This window comes from Oncorhynchus gorbuscha, linkage group LG04, assembly GCF_021184085.1.
Source record: "Oncorhynchus gorbuscha isolate QuinsamMale2020 ecotype Even-year linkage group LG04, OgorEven_v1.0, whole genome shotgun sequence".
NCBI classification, from domain to species: domain Eukaryota; kingdom Metazoa; phylum Chordata; class Actinopteri; order Salmoniformes; family Salmonidae; genus Oncorhynchus; species Oncorhynchus gorbuscha.
The window spans coordinates 5,346,381-5,371,564 of NC_060176.1; the positions used below are offsets into that span (position 1 = coordinate 5,346,381).

The following is a 25,184-nucleotide window of genomic DNA, read 5'->3' on the forward strand; positions in this document are numbered from 1 at the left end:
AGTGGAAATTGTCACAACCGTTTAACGGTGATAGAGAGAGGAAACCGGCATGAGAATGTCATTCTGTGTTTTTCTGATCAAGTCAATAAGCACAACAATGAAATGCATATATGCAAGCGTGCAGGCCTGGATTGTTCTCCTGGGTATCAACAGTGAATGACAACTAATCTACATACTATCCCATTCATACATACCAAAAAAACTCTATGTATGTATTAGGGTTGAATGGCGGGAAACAGGTTACTGAGATTTACCACTCCCCTTTCCCGGGATAAATACAGTAACTGAGAAACCGGTTACTGAGATTTACCACTCCCCTTTCCCGGCATAAATACAGTAACTGAGAAACCGGTTACTGAGATTTACCACTCCCCTTTCCCGGCATAAATACAGTAACTGAGAAACCGGTTACTGAGATTTACCACTCCCCTTTCCCGGGATAAATACAGTAACTGTGAGAAACCGGTTACTGAGATTTACCACTCCCTTTTCCCAGGATAAATACAGTAACTGAGAAAACGGTAAATTATAATAAATTTTTTATATGAACCGCGTGGCGTGAAATGGAATTGTTAAATTATTTGCTATTTCTAAATCTTACATTTCTACGGCCTTATGATGAATCAACGCTCAGGGTGGGGACAGACAGCCCATCTCAGGGTGGGGACAGACATCCCATCTCAGGGTGGGGACAGACAGCCCATCTCAGAGTGGGGACAGACAGCCCATCTCAGGGTGGGGACAGACAGCCCATCTCAGAGTGGGGACAGACAGCCCATCTCAGGGTGGGGACAGACAGCCCATCTCAGGGTGGGGACAGACAGCCCATCTCAGGGTGGGGACAGACAGCCCATCTCAGGGTGGGGACAGACAGCCCATCTCAGGGTGGGGACAGACAGCCCATCTGAGAGTGGGGACAGACAGCCCATCTCAGTTTGGAGCGTAGTTCACTGTGCATATAGACCTATCATCTCATCATGGTAACTTTTCTTCTTGTGACAGGTGGGTCTACATTTGCTACAGCATAGTCTATGCTCAGTAATAGAACGACTGAATGCACCTCTAATTTACCCATCTCCATCTGGCTTCCAGGGGTCGCCTTGTTTTTTAACTGTAAAGATAGAACATGTTTTGTATTGCAGCTGCAAAGTTTTAAAACAGCCTGTCACTCGAATATCGTTGCTTTAAATCAGTGCCCGCGCAGTCTCTCTCTCTCCATCAACTCCATTCAAAATAGATCATCCTGTTCTAGATTGACATACAGCCCTATATATAGATGTCCTCACCTACCGCTATCAGGTAATACATTCAATAAGGTATTAACCTTATATTAAGCTAATTAATGATGAGTTATGCATAATAAGCGTATAACTTATAGCCCCTGTGTCTTGTGCAATACACAAGCACCTCTGCTCCCCTGGCCTCCTAAAAAAACGCTCCTTACCTCTCGGAGTCCCGTGCAGGAAAAGCCAGACTAGAATAGCTTGCTGGAATGATGAAGATAAGGACATCAAAAACGTATTTCATTTAACTGTTGAAAGTGAGGAAGGAATGAAGCGTCAGCCTACTAATTATACAAATTCAAAAATTCAAATCTAATTTCTAGGCTATACTTGTAACTTTGTAGGACACATGTTCTGCTTCAGAATTGCATGTTCTATTCTGCTTTATCATGGTGTGAATGATGTGTGTAATTCCAGTCCAAATAATACAGTATAATACAATACAGTACATTAATACTGTTCACACTCAAAAAGATTAGCCTACGGGAGATAGTTTCATTTTACTACCAAAGAGAGCATATTGCTAGCTACAACTATTTGGGCCTTTTTGGGTTTGGGTTCATTAAATGTGGTTAATGTAGGGCTCATTAAATGTATTTAATATATGGCTCGTCAGGCTCAGGTAGCATCAGGTTTTAATCTTCATGCTGATCAAAGCTCTAATCAAATCCAGACATATTTATATTCTTTATTGTCACGTTCGTTATAAGGATCAGACCAAGGCGCACCGTGGCATGTGTACATTCTAATTTATTTAAAGAATGAACACTGAACAAACTAACAAAATAACAAAACAAAACGTGAAGCTATACAAACGAGTGCTGACAGACAACTACACATAGACAAGATCCCACAAACACCAAAGGGAAATGGCTACCTAAATATGATCCTCAATCAGAGACAACGATAAACAGCTATCTCTGATTGGGAACCATATCAGGCCAACATAGAATTACAAAACCCCCTAGACCTACAAAACTCTAGACATACAAAAACCCTAGACAATACAAAAACCCTAGACAATACAAAACTAGCGTACCCACCCTAGTCACACCCTGACCTAACAAAAATATAAAGAAAACAGAGATATCTTAGGTCAGGGCATGACAATACCCCCCCTTCCCCCAAAGGTGCGGACTCCCGGCCGCAAACCTGAACCTATAGGGGAGGGTCCGGGTGGGCATCTACCCTCGGTGGCGGTTCCGTTTTTGGACATAGCCCCCCTCTTTACGCTGATCCCTCTGCCTTTGTAGAACCGGACCGTGGATCATCGCCGGAGGCCCTGGACTGCGGATCATTGCCGGAGGCCCCGGACTGTGAACTGTCGCCGGAGACCCTGGACTGGGAACTGTCTCCGGAAGCTCCGGACTGTGAACTGTCTCCGGAAGCTCTGGACTGGGAACTGTCGCCGGAAGCCCTGGACTGGGAACTCTCTCCGGAAGCTCTGGACTGGGAACTGTCTCCGGAAGCTCTGGACTGGGAACTGTCTCCGGAAGCTCTGGACTGGGAACTCTCTCCGGAAGCTCTGGACTGGGAACTGTCGCCGGAAGCTCTGGACTGGGAACTGTCGCCGGAAGCTCTGGACTGTGGAGCCGCACTGGAGACCTGATGCGTGGTGCCGGCACTGATGGTACCGGGATGAAGACATGCTTCTCAGGGCGAGTGCGAGGAGCAGGCACAGGACGTACTGGGCTCTGGAGGCGCACTGGAGGTCTGATGCGTGGTGCCGGCACTGGTGGTACCGGACTGGTGACACGCACCTCAGGGCGAGCGCGGGGAGCAGGCACAGGATGCACTGGACTGTGGAGGCGCACTGGAGATCTGGTGCGTAGAGCTGGCACAATGCGTCCTGGCTGGATGCTCACTTGAGCCCAGCAAGAGCGGGGCGCTGGCACAGGACGCACTGGGCTGTGCAGACGCACCGGAGACACAGTGCGCAGAGCCAGCGCAGGATATCCTGGTCCAAGGAGGTGTACTGGAGACCAGGAGCACTGAGCCGGTACCATCCGTCCTGGATGGCACCATCCACCCGCAAAATGCGAGGAGCTGGAATAGAGCGCACCGGGCTATGAATGCGAACTGGAGACACCGTGCACGTAACACGGTGTCTGCCCAGTCACACGCTCCCCACGGTAAGCACGAGGAGTTGGCTCAGGTCTAACCCCTGACTCTGCCAGGTCTAACCCCTGACTCTGCCAGTTCGTTATAAGGATCGGACCAAGGTGCAGTGTGGTATGCATACATTCTTATTAAAGAATGAACACTGAACAAACTAACAACATAACAAAACAAAACGTGAAGCTATACAAACGAGTGCTGACAGGCAACTACACATAGACAAGATCCCACAAACATCAAAGTGAAATGGCTACCAAAATATGATCCTCAATCAGAGACAACGATAAACAGCTGTCTTTGATTGGGACCCATATCAGGCCAACATAGAATTACAAAAACCCTAGACAATACATGTATGTACAGTGCCTTGCGAAAGTATTCGGCCCCCTTGAACTTTGCGACCTTTTGCCACATTTCAGGCTTCAAACATAAAGATATAAAACTGTATTTTTTTGTGAAGAATCAACAACAAGTGGGACACAATCATGAAGTGGAACGACATTTATTGGATATTTCAAACTTTTTTAACAAATCAAAAACTGAAAAATTGGGCGTGCAAAATTATTCAGCCCCTTTACTTTCAGTGCAGCAAACTCTCTCCAGAAGTTCAGTGAGGATCTCTGAATGATCCAATGTTGACCTAAATGACTAATGATGATAAATACAATCCACCTGTGTGTAATCAAGTCTCCGTATAAATGCACCTGCACTGTGATAGGCTCAGAGGTCCGTTAAAAGCGCAGAGAGCATCATGAAGAACAAGGAACACACCAGGCAGGTCCGAGATACTGTTGTGAAGAAGTTTAAAGCCGGATTTGGATACAAAAAGATTTCCCAAGCTTTAAACATCCCAAGGAGCACAGTGCAAGCGATAATATTGAAATGGAAGGAGTATCAGACCACTGCAAATCTACCAAGACCTGGCCATCCCTCTAAACTTTCAGCTCATACAAGGAGAAGACTGATCAGAGATGCAGCCAAGAGGCCCATGATCACTCTGGATGAACTGCAGAGATCTACAGCTGAGGTGGGAGACTCTGTCCATAGGACAACAATCAGTCGTATATTGCACAAATCTGGCCTTTATGGAAGAGTGGCAAGAAGAAAGCCATTTCTTAAAGATATCCATAAAAAGTGTTGTTTAAAGTTTGCCACAAGCCACCTGGGAGACACACCAAACATGTGGAAGAAGGTGCTCTGGTCAGATGAAACCAAAATTGAACTTTTTGGCAACAATGCAAAACGTTATGTTTGGCGTAAAAGTAACACAGCTCATCACCCTGAACACACCATCCCCACTGTCAAACATGGTGGTGGCAGCATCATGATTTGTGCCTGCTTTTCTTCAGCAGGGACAGGGAAGATAGTTAAAATTGATGGGAAGATGGATGGAGCCAAATACAGGACCATTCTGGAAGAAAACCTGATGGAGTCTACAAAAGACCTGAGACTGGGACGGAGATTTGTCTTCCAACAAGACAATGATCCAAAACATAAAGCAAAATCTACAATGGAATGGTTCAAAAATAAACATATCCAGGTGTTAGAATGGCCAAGTCAAAGTCCAGACCTGAATCCAATTGAGAATCTGTGGAAAGAACTGACAACTGCTGTTCACAAATGCTCTCCATCCAACCTCACTGAGCTCGAGCTGTTTTGCAAGGAGGAATGGGAAAAAAATTCAGTCTCTCGATGTGCAAAACTGAGAGACATACCCCAAGCGACTTACAGCTGTAATCGCAGCAAAAGGTGGAGCTACAAAGTATTAACTTAAGGGGGCTGAATAATTTTGCACGCCCAATTTTTCAGTTTTTGATTTGTTAAAAAAGTTTGAAATATCCAATAAATGTCGTTCCACTTCATGGTTGTCTCCCACTTGTTGTTGATTCTTCACAAAAAAATACAGTTTTATATCTGTATGTTTGAAGCCTGAAATGTGGCAAAAGGTTGCAAAGGTCAAGGGGGGCGAATACTTTCGCAAGGCACTGTATGTATGTATGTATGTATGTATGTATGTATGTATGTATGTATGTATGTATGTATGTATGTATGTATGTATGTATGTATGTATGTATGTATGTATGTATGTATGTATGTATGTATGTATGTATGTATGTATGTATGTATGTATGTATGTATGTATGTATGTATGTATGTATGCATGTACAGTGCATTCGGAAAGTATTCAGACCCCTTGACTTTATCATAGAAAGGGTCTGAATACTTATGTAAATAAGGTATTTCTGTTTTTATTTTTAATAAATTTCCCCCAAATATCTAAAAACCTGTTTTCGCTTTGTCATTATTGTGATATTGTGTGTTTTAAAAAAAAGAAGCAATTTTGGAATAAAGTTGTAACATTACAAAATGTGGAAAAAGTCAAGTGGTCTGAATACTTTCCCAAAGCACTGTATCTCAACGGTGGATGACACAACTCAGTCTCCCATACATACATTACCTGCAAAGAACACAGTCTTCTCCTCCAATGGGTTCTCATAGGCAGCGTCGATGGTGACTGGGAGCTCAGGCCAGTAGGTGGCTACCAGCATGGGACCTGAAGGCTTGCCCCGGAAGTTGGTTGACCTGAATATGAACCTGATAGAGAGAGCAGAGAGAGGAGTTACCTACTGGTTCAAATCATGTAAGAGGGTGCAGAGAGGAGAGGAGAGGAGAGGAGAGGAGAGGAGGAGAGGAGAGGAGAGGAGAGGAGAGGAGAGAAAAGGAGGGGGCAGTTGAAGGGAGAGTAGAGGACAGTGGGGAAGAGAGGAGAGGGGGGAAGGGGAGAGGAGAGATGGGAGAGAAACAGCGAGAAAGGGGTGAAGGAAAGAGGGAAGGAGAGCGCGGTGAGTAGGAAAGAGGGGAAGAGAGAGAGGAGAGGAGGGAAGGGGGAAAGAGAGAGGGAAAGGGGAAAGAGGGAAAGAGAGAGGGGAGAGGAGGGAAGAGGGAAAGAGAGAGGGGAAAGGGGAAAGAGAGAGGAGAGGAGGGAAGGGGGAAAGAGAGAGGGGAGAGGAGGGAAGAGGGAAAGAGAGAGGGGAGAGGGGGAGAGGAGGAAAGAGGGAAATAGAGGGGGAGAGGAGGAAAGAGGGAAATAGAGGGGGGAGGAGGAAAGAGGAAAGAGGGAAAAAGAGAGAGGGAGAGGGAAAAGAGAGGGGAAAGAGAAAGAGGAGGGAAGGGGGAATGAGAGGGAGGGGAAAGGAGAGGAGAAGAGGGGGAAAGAGAGGGGGGAGAGGAAGGGAAAGAGAGGGGAGAAGAGAGGAGAGGGAGAGGAGGGAAGAGGGAAAGAGGGAGAGGGGGAGAGGAGGGAAGAGGGACAGAGAGAGAGGGGAGAGGAAGGAAGGGGGAAAGGGGAAAGGGGAAAGAGGGAGAGAGAGGGGAGAGGAGGGAAGAGGGACAGAGAGAGTGGAGAGGAAGGAAGGGGGAAAGAGAGAGGGGAGAGGAGGGAAGAGGGAAAGAGAGAGGGGAGAGGAGGGAAGAGGGAAAGAGAGAGGGGAGAGGGGAAAGTGAAGTACAGAAAGAGATGTGAGAGGGGAAAGTAAGGGGGGTATAGAGAGAGAGGGGCAGTGAGTGAGAGGGAGAGTTTCAGCAGCCCAGGCAGCGAAGCCACAATAGCCTGATTCATTCAGCATCTGGTTCTCGTTAGGACCGGGGTTTATAGAAGCCAGGGGAACAAGACCCATCTTGCACAGATTTCCAACAGGCAGCTGCATGAGCAACAATAGCAGCAGCACCCCAAGTCTTTTCCATTGACCTATTTTTCAAAGAGCCAGATATTTCTCAGATAGATAAAGCCTGTTAATGGTTATAAAATGCTATGCAGATATGGCCAAAGTAGTCATATGATGATTTGCTATAGCAATCTATTCAAGGTTGAGGTATTTTGAATTAGCCCCACAAAACAAGCCAATCTGACCCTGAATCAGACAGGTAGACAATCCATGTCCACCTCTGATTGTGAGATAACAGGAAATTGTATATCTGCGTCACAGAGATTAGAGAAACCTAGCTAGCAGGGGTGTCTGTGTTCAGTGTCTCGATCCCATTCAGGTCCACCTCATCACCGCCGTGATTGGGAGCGTAGTCTTGGTTTGGCCGGTGTAGACCGTCATTGTAAATAAGAATTTGTTCTTAACTGATTTGCCTAGTTGAAAAAAGTTAAATATATATATTTGTTTTAATCACTAGGCCAGTGAACAGTGAATGGCTCAGCCCTGTGCTGAGCCATTGACTGTAAATAAGGTGCTGAGCACACAGTGAAGTTAGACCACCAGCATGTAATAATAATATAATAATATATGCCATTTAGCAGACGCTTTTATCCAAAACGACTTACAGTCATGTGTGCATACATTCTACGCACCATGTCTTACTCATCCTTCATGTCCAGATCTGCTTTCCATCAACATGCTGAGACAGGAGAGATTAGAGAGAGGATTCTACCTACACCAGAGAGAGAGGATTCTACCTACACCAGAGAGATTAGAGAGAGGATTCTACCTACACCAGAGGATTAGAGAGAGTATTCTACCAACACCAGAGAGATTAGAGAGAGGATTCTACCTACACCAGAGAGATTAGAGAGAGGATTCTACCTACACCACATTTACATTACATTTAAGTCATTTAGCAGACGCTCTTATCCAGAGCGACTTACAAATTGGTGCATTCACCTTATGACATCCAGTGGGACAGTCACTTAACAATAGTGCATCTAAAACTTAGGGGGGGTGGGGTGAGAGGGATTACTTATCCTATCCTAGGTATTCCTTAAAGAGGTGGGGTTTCAGGTGTCTCCGGAAGGTGGTGATTGACTCAGCTGTCCTGGCGTCGTGAGGGAGTTTGTTCCACCATTGGGGGGCCAGGGCAGCGAACAGTTTTGACTGGGCTGAGCGGGAGCTGTACTTCCTCAGTGGTAGGGAGGCGAGCAGGCCAGAGGTGGATGAACGCAGTGCCCACCAGAGAGATTAGAGAGAGTATTCTACCTACACCAGAGAGATTAGAGAGAGGATTCTACCTACACCAGAGATATTAGAGAGAGTATTTTACCTACACCAGAGAGATTAGAGAGAGGATTCTACCTACACCAGAGAGATTAGAGAGAGTATTCTACCTACACCAGAGGATTAGAGAGAGTATTCTACGTACACCAAAGAGATTAGAGAGAGTATTCTACCTACACAAGAGAGATGAGAGAGAGAGAGTATTCTACCTACACCAGAGAGATTAGAGAGAGAGATGATTCTACCTACACCAGAGAGATTAGAGAGAGTATTTTACCTACACCAGAGAGATTAGAGAGAGGATTCTACCTACACCAGAGAGATTAGAGAGAGTATTCTACCTACGCCAGAGGATTAGAGAGAGGATTCTACCTACACCAGAGAGAATAGAGAAAGGATTCTACCTACACCAGAGAGATTATAGAGAGGATTCTACCTACACCAGAGAGATTAGAGAGAGGATTCTACCTACACCAGAGAGATTAGAGAGAGTATTCTACCTACACCAGAGAGATTAGAGAGAGTATTTTACCTACACCAGAGAGATTAGAGAGAGGATTCTACCTACACCAGAGAGATTAGAGAGAGTATTCTACCTACACCAGAGGTTTAGAGAGAGTATTCTACGTACACCAAAGAGATTAGAGAGAGGATTCTACCTACACCAGAGAGATTAGAGAGAGGATTCTACCTACACCAGAGAGATTAGAGAGAGGATTCTACCTACACCAGAGAGATTAGAGAGAGGATTCTACCTACACCAGAGAGATTAGAGAGAGGATTCTACCTACACCAGAGAGATGAGAGAGAGTATTCTACCTACACCAGAGAGATTAGAGAGAGGATTCTACCTACACCAGAGAGATTAGAGAGAGGATTCTACCTACACCAGAGGTTTAGAGAGAGTATTCTACGTACACCAAAGAGATTAGAGAGAGGATTCTACCTACACCAGAGAGATTAGAGAGAGGATTCTACCTACACCAGAGAGATTAGAGAGAGGATTCTACCTACACCAGAGAGATTAGAGAGAGGATTCTACCTACACCAGAGAGATTAGAGAGAGGATTCTACCTACACCAGAGAGATGAGAGAGAGTATTCTACCTACACCAGAGAGATTAGAGAGAGGATTCTACCTACACCAGAGAGATTAGAGAGAGGATTCTACCTACACCATTGGATGAGAGAGAGTATTCTACCTACACCAGAGAGATTAGAGAGAGGATTCTACCTACACCAGAGAGATGAGAGAGAGTATTCTACCTACACCAGAGAGATGAGAGAGAGTATTCTACCTACACCAGAGAGATTAGAGAGAGGATTCTACCTACACCAGAGAGATTAGAGAGAGTATTCTACCTACACCATTGGATGAGAGAGAGGATTCTACCCACACCAGAGATATTAGAGAGAGGATTCTACCAACACCAGAGAGATTAGAGAGAGGATTCTACCCACACCCGAGAGATTAGAGAGAGGATTCTACCTACACCAGAGATACTAGAGAGGATTCTACCCACACCAGAGAGATTAGAGAGATGATTGTACCTACACCAGAGAGATTAGAGAGATGATTCTACCTACACCAGAGAGTAGAGAGAGGATTCTACCTACACCAGAGAGATTGGAGAGAGTATTCTACCTATACCAGAAAGATTAGAGAGATGATTCTACCTACACCAGAAAGATTAGAGAGAGTATTCTACCTACACCAGAGAGATTAGGGAGAGTATTCTACCTACACCAGAGATATTAGGGAGATGATTCTACCCACACCAGAGAGATTAGAGAGATGATTCTACCCACACCAGAGAGATTAGAGAGAGGATTCTAGCAACACCAGATGATTAGAGAGTATTCTACCTACACCAGAGAGATTAGAGAGAGTATTCTACCTACACCAGAGAGATTAGAGAGAGTATTCTACCTACACCAGAGGATTAGAGAGAGTATTCTAAATACACCAGAGAGAATAGAGAGAGGATTCTACCCACACCAGAGATTAGAGAGAGGATTCTACCTACACCAGAGAGATTAGAGAGGATTCTACCTACACCAGAGGATTAGACAGAGTATTCTACCTACACCAGAGATACTAGAGAGAGGATTCTAGCTATACCAGATGATTAGAGATAGTATTCTACCTACACCAGAGAGATGAGAGAGAGTATTCTACCTACACCAGAGAGATTACAGAGAGGATTCTACCTACACCAGAGAGATTAGAGAGAGTATTCTACCCACACCAGAGGGATCTGGTGACTGCCCTCCAGACATTACATTGACCCACTAGACTGGTGACTGCCCTCCAGACATTACATTAGCCCACTAGACTGGTGAATGCCCTCCAGACATGACATTGGCCCACTAGACTGGTGACTGCCCTCCAGACATTACATTGGCCCACTAGACTGGTGACTGCCCTCCAGACTCCAGACATTACATTGACCCACTAGACTGGTGACTGCCCTCCAGACATGACATTGACCCACTAGACTGATGACTGCCCTCCAGACATTACATTGACCCACTAGACTGGTGAATATCCTAATGGGTCCTAGGCTATTTTTATTAACCTTGACATTGGTTGACAGCTCCATGAAAACATTTTTTTGTCTGAGGAAACAAAACACCAATAACTTCAGTAGTCACTATCCTAATCTTTGCTTATTGACTTGAGTCTCTCCACTCCTCACTCTTTGTCTCTATATTGAATATCTCCTCACTCTTTGTCTCTATATTGCATTTCTCCTCACTCTTTGTCTCTATATTGAATCTCTCCTCACTTTTTGTCTCTATATTGAATATGTCCTCACTCCTTGTAGTCTCTATATTGAATCTCTCCTCACTCTTTCTCTCTATATTGAATCTCTCCTCACTCTTTCTCTCTATATTGACTCTCTCCTCACTCTTTCTCTCTATATTGACTCTCTCCTCACTCTTTCTCTCTATATTGAATATCTCCTCACTCTTTCTCTCTATATTGAATATCTCCTCACTCTTTCTCTCTATATTGAATCTCTCCTCACTCTTTCTCTCTATACTGAATCTCTCCTCACTCTTTCTCTCTATATTGAATCTCTCCTCACTCTTTCTCTCTATATTGAATCTCTCCTCACTCTTTCTCTCTATATTGAATCTCTCCTCACTCTTTCTCTCTATATTGACTCTCTCCTCACTCTTTCTCTCTATATTGAATATCTCCTCACTCTTTCTCTCTATATTGAATCTCTCCTCACTCTTTCTCTCTACTATTGAATCTCTCTCTTTCCTCTATATTGAATATCTCCTCACTCTTTCTCTCTATATTGAATCTCTCCTCACTCTTTCTCTCTATATTGAATATCTCCTCACTCTTTTCTCTATATTGACTCTCTCCTCACTCTTTCTCTATATTGAATTCTCTCACTCTCTTTCTCTCTATATTGACTCTCTCCTCACTCTTTCTCTCTATTTTGAATCTCTCCTCACTCTTTCTCTCTATTTTGAATCTCTCCTCACTCTTTCTCTCTATATTGAATATCTCCTCACTCTTTCTCTCTATATTGAATCTCTCCTCACTCTTTCTCTCTATATTGAATATCTCCTCACTCTTTCTCTCTATATTGAATCTCTCCTCACTCTTTCTCTCTATATTGAATCTCTCCTCACTCTTTCTCTCTATATTGAATCTCTCCTCACTCTTTCTCTCTATATTGAATCACTCTTTCTCTCTATATTGAATATCTCCTCACTCTTTCTCTCTATATTGAATCTCTCTCTATTGACTCTCTCCTCACTCTCTATTTTGAATCTCTCCTCACTCTTTCTCTCTATATTGAATATCTCCTCACTCTTTCTCTCTATATTGAATCTCTCCTCACTCTTTCTCTCTATATTATCTCCTCACTCTTTCTCTCTATATTGAATCTCTCCTCACTCTTTCTCTCTATATTGAATCTCTCCTCACTCTTTCTCTCTATATTGAATCTCTCACTCTCTATATTCTTTCCTCTCTATATTGAATATCTCCTCACTCTTTCTCTATACTGACTCTCTCCTCACTCTTTCTCTCTATATTGAATATCTCCTCACTCTTTCTCTCTATATTGACTCTCTCCTCACTCTTTCTCTCTATATTGAATCTCTCCTCACTCTTTCTCTCTATATTGAAATCTCTCACTCTTTCTCATCTCTTCACTCTCTCTATATTGAATCTCTCCTCACTCTTTCTCTCTATATTGAATCTCTCCTCACTCTTTCTCTCTATATTGAATCTCTCCTCACTCTTTCTCTCTATATTGAATCTCTCCTCACTCTTTCTCTCTATATTGATCACTCTTTCTCTCTATATTGAATCTCTCCTCACTCTTCTCTCTATATTGCTCTCTCCTCCATCTTTCTCTCTATATTGAATCTCTCCTCACTCTTTCTCTCTATATTGGCCCTCTCTCCTCACTCTTTCTCTCTATATTGAACTCTCCTCACTCTTTTTCTCTATATTGATCTCTCCTGCACAGCAGTCTTTCTCTATAGTTTGAATCTCTCCTCACTCTTTCTCTCTATATTGACTCTCTCCTCACTCTTTCTCTCTATATTGACTCTCTCCTCACTCTCTCTCTATATTGATTTCCTCACTCTTTCTCTCTATATTGACTCTCTCCTCACTCTTTCTCTCTATATTGACTCTCTCCTCTATATTGAATCTCTCCTCACTCTTTCTCTAATTATGATCCACATAATTACTCCTCACTCTTTCTCTATACTGACTCATCTACACCCAATAATTATAGCCTCATTGAATATGTGTCTTTGATATCATGGTATATTGATATCTCTCCTCACTTTTTCTCTCTATATTGAATCTCTCCTCACTCTTTCTCTCTATATTGAATATTCTCCTCATGACTCTCTCCTCAACTCTTTCTCTCTAAAAATAATCAAACTCTCTCCAATCAAAGATATGACTCTTTCTAATTTCTCTATATTGACTCTCTCCTAAAACTCTTTCTTCTATATTGAATCTCTCCTCACTTTCTTTCTCTCTATATTGAATCTCTCCTCACTCTTTCTCTCTATGTCATGTTTTGTCATTTATATCTCCTCTCTTTCTCTATACTTCCCTCTGCTGGTCTTATTACTCTTTCTCTTTCTATACTCTTTCTCTCTATATTGTTCCTGCTCCCACTGTTCTTTCTCTAATCTATATTGAATATCTCCTCACTCTTTCTCTCTATATTGACTCTCCCTATTTCTCCTATTTGACTCTCTCCTCTTTCTCTATATTGAACCTCACCTCACTCTTTCTCTCTATATTGACTCTCTCCTCACTCTTTCTCTCTATATTGAATATCTCTCTCACTCTTTTCTCTATATTGACTCTCTTTCTTTCTCTCTATATTGACTCTCTCCTCACTCTTTCTCTCTATATTGAATCTCTCCTCACTCTTTCTCTCTATATTGAATCTCTCCTCACTCTTTCTCTCTATTTTGAATCTCTCTCTCTTTCACTCTTGAATCTCTCCTACGCTCTTACACTGCCTCGAGATCCATTGAGCCATCTCTCCTACGAGCAGGAATTTCTGCTGCTCGCCATTGAATCTCTCCTCACTTTCTCTCTCTGGATAGTTGAGATCTCTCTCACCTTTCTCTCTATTTTGAACCTCTCTCCTCACCTTTCTACTCTATATTTCTCTCTTTCTATTGTGTTCTCTCTCCAACTCTTTCTCTCTATATTGAATCTCTCCTCACTCCTTTCTCTCTAGAATGGGGCAATCTCTCTGGGAGGCAAGGGCTGATTGCTCTAACAAGTTCCAGAACTTTAAAGAGGAGATGATTCTTTTTCCTCACTCTTTCTCTCTATATTGAATCGGTCCTAACGGATTTCTCTATTGAGTTTCGCACTCTTGCTGCCTCTCTGAGTGGAATTGAATCTCTCCTCACTCTTTCTCTCTATATTGAATCTCTCCTCACTCTTTCTCTCTATATTGAATCTCTCCTCACTCTTTCTCTATATTGAGAGCTCGCTCTGTTTCCTCATCTCCCTCCTCTTCTCTCTATATTGAATCTCTCCTCACTCTTTCTCTCTATATTGAATCTCTCCTCACTCTTTCTCTCTATATTGAATCTCTCCTCACTCTTTCTCTCTATATTGAATCTCTCCTCTCTCTTTCTCTCTATATTGAATCTCTCCTCACTCATCTTTCTCTCTATATTGAATCGGTCCATCTCGCTGGACTTTCTCTCTCTCTTTCTCTCTTTCTCTCGAAGCATGGGTTGAAATATCTTTCTTCTCTATATTGACTCTCTCCTCACTCTTTCTTCTATATTGAATCATCTCCTCAGTATATTGACTACCTCTCCTCACTCTTTCTATTCTCTATATTGAATCTCTCCTCACTCTTTCTCTCTATATTGAATCTCTCCTCTATTAATTGGTCTGTAATCTATCCTATCCTCTTTCTCTCTATGAAGTGTTTGAATCTCTCCTCACTCTTTCTCTCTATATTGAAATCTTTCTCCTATCATTGATCTCTTTCTCTCTATATTGAAATCTCTCCTCACTCTTTCTCTCTATATTGAATCTCTCCTCACTCTTTCTCTAGACTATACTCTCTGTCGGCTCCCGAACTTTCTCTCGATATTATCTTTCTGTTCTCTCTATATTGAATCTCTCCTCACTCTTTCTCTCTATATTGAATCTCTCCTCCTCTTTCTCTCTATTTTGAATCGTTATCCGCTTCCTCTTATCTCCTCACTCTTTCTCTCTATATTGAATCTCTCCTCACTCTTTCTCTCTGAACATCTTTGTTTTTGTCTCAGCATATTGAATCTCTCCTCACTCTTTCTCTCTATATTGAATCTCTCCTCATTTTTTCTCTTTCAGCACTCGTGTTCTACAGCGCCTTTATTGAATTGTCTCCTAAAGGCTGAGAAGTGCTCTTTTCATGTCTCCTCCTACTTTTCTCTCTATATTGAATCTCTCCTCACTCTTTCTCTCTATATTGAATTTCGCTAATTTCACTCTTTCATCTCTATATTGAATATCTCCTCACTCTTTCTCTCACTCTTTCTCTCTATTTTGAATATCTCCTCACTCTTTCTCTCTATATTGAATCTCTCCCTCCTATCCTCTTTCTCTCTATACTGACTCTCCTCTCTCCTCACTCTCTATCCCAGCTTCTATATTGAAGGTTCATCTCCTCATTTTTCTCTATCGCCTTCGCCTCTAGCGCAACTATTTGATCTCTCCTCACTCTTTCTCTCTATATTGAATCTCTCCTCACTCTTTCTCTCTATTTTGAATCTCTCCTCACTCTTTCTCTCTATTTTGAATCTCTCCTCACTCTTTCTCTCTACACCAAATCTCTCCTCTCCCTCTGTTTGAGTTCTTCTGTCTTTCTCTCTATATTGAAATCTATATTGAATCTCTCCTCGCTCTTTCTCTCTATATTGAATCTCTCCTCACTCTTTCTCTCTATATTGAATCTCTCCTCACTCTTTCTCTCTATATTGAATCTCTCCTCACTCTCACTCCTCTGATCCATGGCTCTGATAGCTAAACCATCTGGTGATCTAGAGCCAACAATTAATAACTAGGGACCAAAGTCCTCCCACCACTGAAACCTGAGATACAGCCTAACTGGCCCTCTGAGTCCAGATATCTTTCAGCTATGGGTTTGGTATTGTAACTCATCCATAGAGATGTCGGATCTTAATTTGACCACTCTTTTGTTGATGAGAATTGTCCTGCACAGCAGTTTATTCAAGTTTTAAAAAGGCTTCTAAAGTTTGTAATTTCCACTTTAACATTTCAGACTCGAATTTGCACAAACTTAAAAAGTATCAACCCCTACAAAAAAAAATCCATTAATTATGATCCACATAATTACTCACATTTCCTTTTGCTTCAGGATTATTTCCTTACTACAGCAAATTGGCTCAAATTAAGATCCTTCAGCCGTAACTCCCTCCGTAATGGCATTTCCCTCCATCTGAGAGATACACCCAATAATTATAGCCATCATTGAATATGTGTCATTGTTAATGATATCATGGTATATGTGATATCTAGAACTAGAACACCGCAAATCATTTTGAATGAGACAATGATCCTGATGAGGAAATGGAGAATCTCTCCAGGAATCCCCAGGTCCAGTGTCTTGGCCACAACACATCACTGTATAGGTATTCTGCCAGCTTTTATCATGGTGGCTGGATATCTTGTGCATTTGGATTCTCTAGGATGTTTGAGCAGCAGACAACAGACAACAGACAACCTAAAAAATAATCAAACTAACCCAATCAAAGATATGACTTACAGGCATAGTCAAATAATTTCTAAACTAACTATTGAGAGAAATTCTACTGTTAAAACCATACTCCGGTTTTAATTGGCAGTCCTCCCTCCTTTAACAGTTAATATTACGTTGACACATTGACTGGTCTGCTCCAATGACTCTAACCACAGAGTCTAAAATAAGAGTCTTCAGGTTATATGTTCTTAACGCTTAACTAAAGCAGGATTCTATGAACTAAAGCAGGATTCCATGAACTAAAGAAGGATTCTATGAACTAAAGAAGGATTCTATGAACTAAAGCAGGATTCTATGAACTAAAGCAGGATTCCATGAACTGAAGCAGGATTCCATGAACTAAAGCAGGATTCCATGAACTAAAGCAGGATTCCATGAACTAAAGCTGGATTCCATAAACTAAAGCAGGATTCCATGAACTAAAGCAGGATTCTATGAACTAAAGCAGGATTCCATGAACTAAAGCAGGATTCTATGAACTGAAGCAGGATTCCATTAACTAAAGCAGGATTCCATGAACTAAAGCAGGATTCCATGAACTAAAGCAGGATTCCATGAACTAAAGCAGGATTCTATGAACTAAAGCAGGATTCTATGAACTAAAGCAGGATTCTATGAACTAAAGCAGGATTCTATGAACTAAAGCAGGATTCTATGAACTAAAGCAGGATTTGTAAGCATGATTTGAGGGTGGTTTCCCTCCAGCCCCAGATTCACGGTGTGCAGGGGGCAAAGCCAGGCAGGCTGAATGACTGCAGTCTTTTGAGTCCAAAAAGTCTACTTGTTTGCTTTGGACACCGTTCCCAGTCAGCAATGACAGCTATATAGTAAAGCTGTGGCGGGAAAAGTCTGAGAAGGAACATATAAATGTCCAATGAATCATAATCTAAACCTGCTTTTCAGTCAACATTTTGTCATTTGGATGGCATGCAATTGCTTATTGTTTGGGTTGAAAGTGTTCCTAACGTAATTTGTCCCAGACAGGATTAATCTGTTGTGGTGAAGAGTTCATGTTTCAGAGGGAAAGTACACTGAGTCATGGAAAGCTCAGAATGAACCACAACAGATAATGTAAGATGGAGAGATACAGAAAGCCTCTTCCTTTTCTCCTTTTCTACACTTACATAGGACAATCCCAGTTGAAGTCTGTACCCTGTACTGTACAGTAGGCAATGGTTTACAATCTTAATAACAGGCAGCCATTTTGGTTTACCATAATTGATACAGGATTGTGAGAGTGGTTATTATTACCAGTTGATTCATAACTTTACACTTATCACAGCATGGGATAAGCATTAGAGCTCAGACAAACAGAGAACACCACCCCCTTAATTCAAAGAAAACACCTGATTGCCAAGAGAAAAGAATGCATTGTGAGACCAAAAAAAGCACCCTATTAAACTACCCATTGTTTGTGGTGAAATGATTTAGTTGTGGATTGAGAGGTCTAACTTGTGGACTGGTCTGCTCCAATGACTCTAACCACAGAGTCTAAAATAAGAATCTTCAGGTTATATGTTCTTTCTGCCTGTTTCCTGTAGACAGATCAGTGGTCAGATTGGCAACATGCTTTTTGAGAAGATCAAACAAAAGTGGATTACCTACAAGTGAAATGTTGCTCTAACCATTGGCGATCAGAAGTAATACTGTAGAATCCCCTGTAAATCACTTACCGGTCCTTGAAGAAGAAGGTCTCTCCTCTGATCTGGGCCACAGCATCAAACACCACAGGTTCATTACAGATGTCCATAGGAGTGACTGGGCCCTGGGTGGGAGGCACGGGCTTGTCTGTACCAGCACCTGAGAGGAAAAGGAGAGGCAACATGGTGAGCATTGAGTAGATGAGATTGATATCCTTCAACAAGGAGAAATGCATTTGTTACCTGCAGGACATTCACCAAAGTACTCTGGTTATGAACAGCGGGTGAAGTCATGGTTACACGTTATTTTAAAAGGTACCTACATAATGACTTCATAACCCATACATAACCCATACATAACCCATAAGCAGTACATAAGAATTTCAAACTGACCATAGAGCTCCTGGATTCCCTTGATGTCGTCGTTGGACAGTCTAAAGTTCTTGGTGAAGGTGTACATGGGGGCCATCAGAGCACCAGGGTCCTGGGAGTGTTCCAAGCCCAGGGCGTGGCCAAACTCATGGGCCGCAACCAGGAACAGACTGTAGCCTGGACAACACCAATAGGAGTGAGAGATACAGCAACACATATGTTGGGGCGGCAGGGTAGCCTAGTGGGTAAAGCATTGGACTAGTAACCGAAAGGTTGCAAGGTCAAATCCCTGAACTGACAAGGTACAAATCTGTTGTTCTACCCCTGAATAGACAGTTAACCCACTGTTCCTAGGCCATTATTCTTAACTGACTTGCTATTATAACCATAACAAGTCAAGTTATATTCAGGTGAATGAAAATAGTTTCCATGTTAATGAAAATAGTTTTCATGTTGGGAAATTCCTGTTGGCCACTTTCCCTTCAGTCTGCATAGACAATGACTGAATACAATAATGAATAAAACAGAATAATAATACAAATGATTCAAATAAATATGAATTGTCATTGTCCACTAAACTGCTAAAACCACCTACAAACAAGCATAATGTCAAAGGTCATTGATGACATATTTACCTTGATCAGGACAGAAGCCCCACTTGCGGTCGTCGTCGTAGCTCTTGGTGGAGGCGCACCACATCTTACCGTCGCTACGTCCAGAGGTGGTGCAACTGTCATAAGTGTCTCCAAGGAACGTGAAGGGGAACACACAGGGGGAACCCTCAGAGTTTCCTCCAACGGTGGACATGGCTGCATGGGTGAACAAAAACACATATTTCAGGACCAAATGGACTTTTCTTTGTGTGCCGATGAGGTCGTGCTAAAAGTTATCAACTTGATTTGGGTTGAATTGCTAAATGGATTTGCTTGAGAAACTACCATGACTGTAATGACATTGACATCAGATGTATTTTGTATCTACGGTATATCCAAAACTAAACCAAATACTACTCTCCAAAAAGGGGCTTTTCTTTTTCTGCATGATAATATTATATCTGGGATCTGGGTTGGTACAGCACAATACTGGGCCTGTGTGGTTTTTTAAGCAGCCTGTTTCTTATTCAGTGCTTCTTACACACAAGGCTACACTGCATGCCAGCATTCCCAACCAATTAGAACCAGATGAAAACCTCAGCCTTAAACCCCCCCCCCCTCTCTCCCTCCCCATATCCCCACTCTCTCGACTCTACCCCAAACCCCTGAGCCAGCCCCACTGACACAATGGAAAATAACCCCGCCAGCAGCCACTCAGTAAAACACTTTTACAGTCATTTAGGAGACTAGCTGCTGCAAGATTGGAAACCATACATCTGGAACATTATAACATTCTCCTACACCAATACATGGAGGCATCAGCACAGCACACCTTGACTAATAAATGCAAGCACCCACACTAGTGATGCGCAGGTTGACTCATAACCTGCAGTCCCGGGAGGATGGGTTTAGGGTCATTAAATATTGTGTGGCTGAAGGGTGGGTGGGTAGACGGGTGGGTTGAATAAAGAGAAACAATACCTTAGAAAATCCATAAATGTATAATTCTTGTGCAATATATATAGGTTACATTGAGGTTTTTCTTTGATTATTTTAGGCTATCTGGTATTAGTGCATAAGCCTAAGCTTCAGGGCTTAACTGTACGTGTGCCAAAAAGCCTACACTGCCAATCACCAAATAATGCCTTTGGGAATGTACAGAAAGACAAATAATGCTTTTGGGAATGGACAGAAAGCCAAATAATGCTTTTGGGAATGAGCAGAAAGCCAAATAATGCTTTTGGGAATGAGCAGAAAGCCAAATGATGCTTTTGGGAATGGACAGAAAGCCAAATAATGCTTTTGGGAATGAGCAGAAAGCCAAATAATGCTTTTGGGAATGAGCAGAAAGCCAAATGATGCTTTTGGGAATGGACAGAAAGCCAAATAATGCTTTTGGGAATGAGCAGAAAGCCAAATAATGCTTTTGGGAATGAGCAGAAAGCCAAATAATGCTTTTGGGAATGAGCAGAAAGCCAAATAATGCTTTTGGGAATGAGCAGAAAGCCAAATAATGCTTTTGGGAATGAGCAGAAAGCCAAATAATGCTTTTGGGAATGAGCAGAAAGCCAAATAATGCTTTTGGGAATGAGCAGAAAGCCAAATAAGGCTTTTGGGAACTGAAAGAACTGAAAACAAATAGGAGGGAGGGCCAGAAAAGTCATGTTCAGAAAATATTTGGTGAAGTGGTAAAAGAGGATTATAGCAGTACCGGCTACGTTATGTGTGATGATTGTGAGGTGGTACACAAATTCCACAGCCACAAGACGGGACTTCAAATAGGCCTATGGCATGTCAAGGGAACTGTAGCCTACTGTTCAGATTGGTTAATGGGAAACTGAACTCTGGACACTGACTGTAGGTCTATAACCTCTCACGTAGCCTTAAAAATAACTCCTGCAGAATTAAGCATTTCTTGCAATTCCTTTTACCTCTTGGCTTGGTTTTTGCTCTGACATGCACTGTCAACTGTGGGACGTTATACATTTACATTTACATTTAAGTCATTTAGCAGACGCTCTTATCCAGAGCGACTTACAAATTATAGAGTTCCAAATAATGTCCAATCAACTGAATTCCCCACAGGTAGACTCCAATCAAGTTGTAGAAACATCTCAAGGATGGTCAATTGAAACAGGACGCAGCTGAGCTCAATTTCAACCGTTCAAAAGTTTGGGGTCACTTAGAAATGTCCTTGTTTTTGAAAGAAAATAACATTTTTGTCCATTAAAATAACATCAAATTAGTCAGAAATACAGTGTAGACATTGTTGTAAATGTAAATGTTAATGACTATCGTAGCTGGAAATTAGCTAATCCAAGTTTATAATTTTAAAAGGCTAACTGATCATTAGAAAACCCTTTTGCAATTATGTTAGCACAGCTGAAAACTGTTGTTCTGATTAAAGAAGCAATAAAACTGGCCTTCTTTAGACTAGTTGAGTATCTGGAGCATCAAATCAAAGTTTATTTGTCAGGTCTACAACAAGTGTAGTAGACCTTACAGTGAATTGCTTACTTACAGGCTCTAACCAACAGTACAAAAAAAGGTATTAGTTGAACAATAGGTAGGTAAAGAAATAAAACAACAGTAATAAGACAGTGAAAAATAACAGTAGCGAGGCTACATACAGTAGTGAGGCTATATACAGTAGATAGGCTATATACAGTAGCGAGGCTATATACAGTAGCGAGGCTATATACAGTAGCGAGGCTATATACAGTAGAGAGGCTATATACAGTAGCGAGGCTATATACAGTAGAGAGGCTATATACAGTAGCGAGGCTATATACAGTAGAGAGGCTATATACAGTAGCGAGGCTATATACAGTAGCGAGGCTATGTACAGTAGAGAGGCTATATACAGTAGCGAGGCTATATACAGTAGAGAGGCTATATACAGTAGAGAGGCTATATACAGTAGTGAGGCTATATACAGTAGAGAGGCTATATACAGTAGAGAGGCTATATACAGTAGCGAGGCTATATACAGTAGAGAGGCTATATACAGTAGAGAGGCTATATACAGTAGTGAGGCTATATACAGTAGCGAGGCTATATACAGTAGAGAGGCTATATAGAGTAGAGAGGCTATATACAGTAGCGAGGCTATATACAGTAGAGAGGCTATATACAGTAGAGAGGCTATATACAGTAGCGAGGCTATATACAGTAGAGAGGCTATATACAGTAGCGAGGCTATATACAGTAGCGAGGCTATATACAGTAGCGAGGCTATATACAGTAGAGAGGCTATATACAGTAGAGAGGCTATATACAGTAGCGAGGCTATATACAGTAGAGAGGCTATATACAGTAGCGAGGCTATATACAGTAGTGAGGCTACATACATTGAGGTAGTATGTACATGTAGATATGGTTAAAGTGACTATACATATATGATACCCAGAGAGTAGTAGTAGTGTAAAAGAGGGGTTGGCGGTTTGGGGTGGCGGGACACAATGCAGGTAGCCGGGTTAGCCAATGTGCGGGGGCACTGGTTGGTCGGGCCAATTGAGGTAGTATGTACATGAATGTATAGTTAAAGTGACGATGCATATAAGATAAACAGAGAGTAGCAGCAGCGTAAAATAGGGGTTTGGGGGAGGCACACAATACAAATAGTCCGGGTAGCCATTTGCTTACCTGTTCAGGAATCTTATGGCTTGGGGGTAAAAACTGTTTTCCTCCCAAGCATGTGTGGGTTCGATTACAGGCTCAAAATTCCCAGAAACAAAGACCTTACTTCTGAAACTCGTCAGTCTATTCTTGTTCTGAGAAATGAATGCTATTCAGAAACTGGCAATAAACTGAAGATCTCGTACAACGCTGTGTACTACTCCCTTCACAGAACAGTGCAAACTGGACCTAACCAGAATACAAAGAGGAGAGAGAGGCCCCGGTTCACAACTGAGGAAGAGGACAAGTACATTAGAGTGTCTAGTTTGAGAAACAGATGCCTCACAAGTCCTCACCTGGTAGCTTTATTAAATAGTACCTGCAAAACACCAGTCTCAATGTCAACAGTGAAGAGATGACTCCAAGTTGCAAAGAAAAGGACATCTCAGACTGGCCAATAAAAAGAAAGGATTAAGATGGGTAAAAGAACACAGACACTGGACAGAGGAAGATTTAGAAAAAAGTGGTATGGACAGACACATTTAAGTTTGAGGTGTTCGGATCACAAAAAAGAACATTCGTGAGACGCAGAAATAATGAAAAGATGCTGGAGGAGTGCTTGATGCCATCTGTCAAGCATGGTGGAGGCAATGTTTTTTATTTTACCTTTCTTTAACTAGGCAAGTCGGGTTAAGAACAAATTCTTCTTTTCAATGACAGCCTAGAAACAGTGGGTTAACTGCCTGTCAGCTCAGGGGTTTGAACTTGCAACCTTTTGGTTACTAGTCCAACACACTAACCAATAGGCTATCCTAGTGGTCCTGTGATGGTCTGGGGGTGCTTTGGTGGTGGTGAAGTGGGAGATTTGTACAGGGTAAAAGGGATCTTGAAGAAGGAAGGCTAATCATTTTGCAATGTCATACCATACCCTGTGGACAGCTCTTAATTGGAGCCAATTTCCTCCTAAAACAGGACAATGACCCAAAGCACAGCTCCAAACTATGCAATAACTATTTAGGGAAGAAGCAGTCAGCTGGTATTATGTCTATAATGGAGTGGTCAGCACAGTCACCGGATCTCAACCCTATTGAGCTGTTGTGGGAGCAGCTTGACAGTAAGAAGTGCCCATCAAGCCAATCCAACTTGTGGGAGGTGCTTCAGGAAGCATGGGGTGAAATCCTTTCAGATTACCTCAACAAATTGTCAACTACAATAGTCAAAGGTCTACAAGGCTGTAATTGCTGCAAATGGAGGATTCTTTGACGAAAGCAAAGTTTGAAGGACACAATTATTATTGTAATTAAAAATCATTGTTTTTAACCTCGTCAACGTCTTGACTATATTTCCTATTAGTTTTGCAACTCATTTCATGTATGAAATGACCCCAAACTTTTGAATGGTAGTGTACGTAAATAAGGTATTTCAGATGTTTATTTTTAATACATTTGCACAAAATTCTAAAAACCTTTTTTTCGCTTTGTCATTATGGGATATAATATATATATATATATATATATATATATATATATATATTTTTTAATAAGGCTGTAACGTTACAAAATGTGTGCACTGTATAATAACAGCTACATGTATCTAATTATAGACAAGTTGGCTAACGAATAGCCCACCAAAATGTTGTAAATTATAAGCAGACACATATCTAAATCAGGCAAAAAAAATATCCCATTCCCGTCAACAAAATTGTTCTGTCGTCTTTGACTGTAGCCTATAGCACATTTTCTACATTCACAGGTTAGGGATGGGGGAAGGCCTCAGATTTTCACTATCACATATAGTCGGGCGGTTGGGGATAGGTTAATAGCAATAGTGGGCGGGTGAAGAAACAGCTGACCCGCACACCACTAACACACACACACAACCTGGCTCAAGTACAATTGAAAGCGCACATATTTATATATAATCCTCAGATTAAGGTTTCCATGCAACAGTCAGGTCTGTTGGATGCATCAGTGCCCTTAGCTGTTTGGGTTAACACAGCTGATGAGGCTTGTATGCTATAGGGAAGGAGAGACACCTTTGGGCTTGGGCAGTATGAACTGGGAACCCACCTGTTTCAGGGCAGAACCCGTAGGACTTGTCATTGTCATAGTTCTCAGTCGTAGCACACCAGCGGTAGCCGTCGTCACGCCCCTGAGTGGTGCAACCATCATAGTTCTCCCCTTGGAACGTGAAGGGGAACTTACAGGGAGCTCCGTCCGCGTTTCCACCCAGGGTGAACAGCACTGTAACACAGGAAGTTGAAGGAA

At 42.1% G+C, this 25,184-nt stretch overlaps 1 protein-coding gene across 1 annotated transcript in view; it reads right to left on the reverse strand.

Moving 5' to 3' along the window:
- The window catches only part of LOC124033574 (72 kDa type IV collagenase-like), a 35,303-nt gene that overhangs the window by 3,618 nt on the left and 6,501 nt on the right, over positions 1-25,184 (reverse strand). Inside the window, exons 6-10 of the mRNA XM_046345630.1 lie at positions 24,987-25,160; positions 19,342-19,515; positions 18,728-18,883; positions 18,368-18,494; positions 5,860-5,996 (exon numbers count right to left, since the gene is read on the reverse strand). Of these exons, the coding sequence (XP_046201586.1) occupies positions 5,860-5,996; positions 18,368-18,494; positions 18,728-18,883; positions 19,342-19,515; positions 24,987-25,160 (768 nt within the window). The remainder of the gene's footprint in view (positions 1-5,859; positions 5,997-18,367; positions 18,495-18,727; positions 18,884-19,341; positions 19,516-24,986; positions 25,161-25,184) is intronic.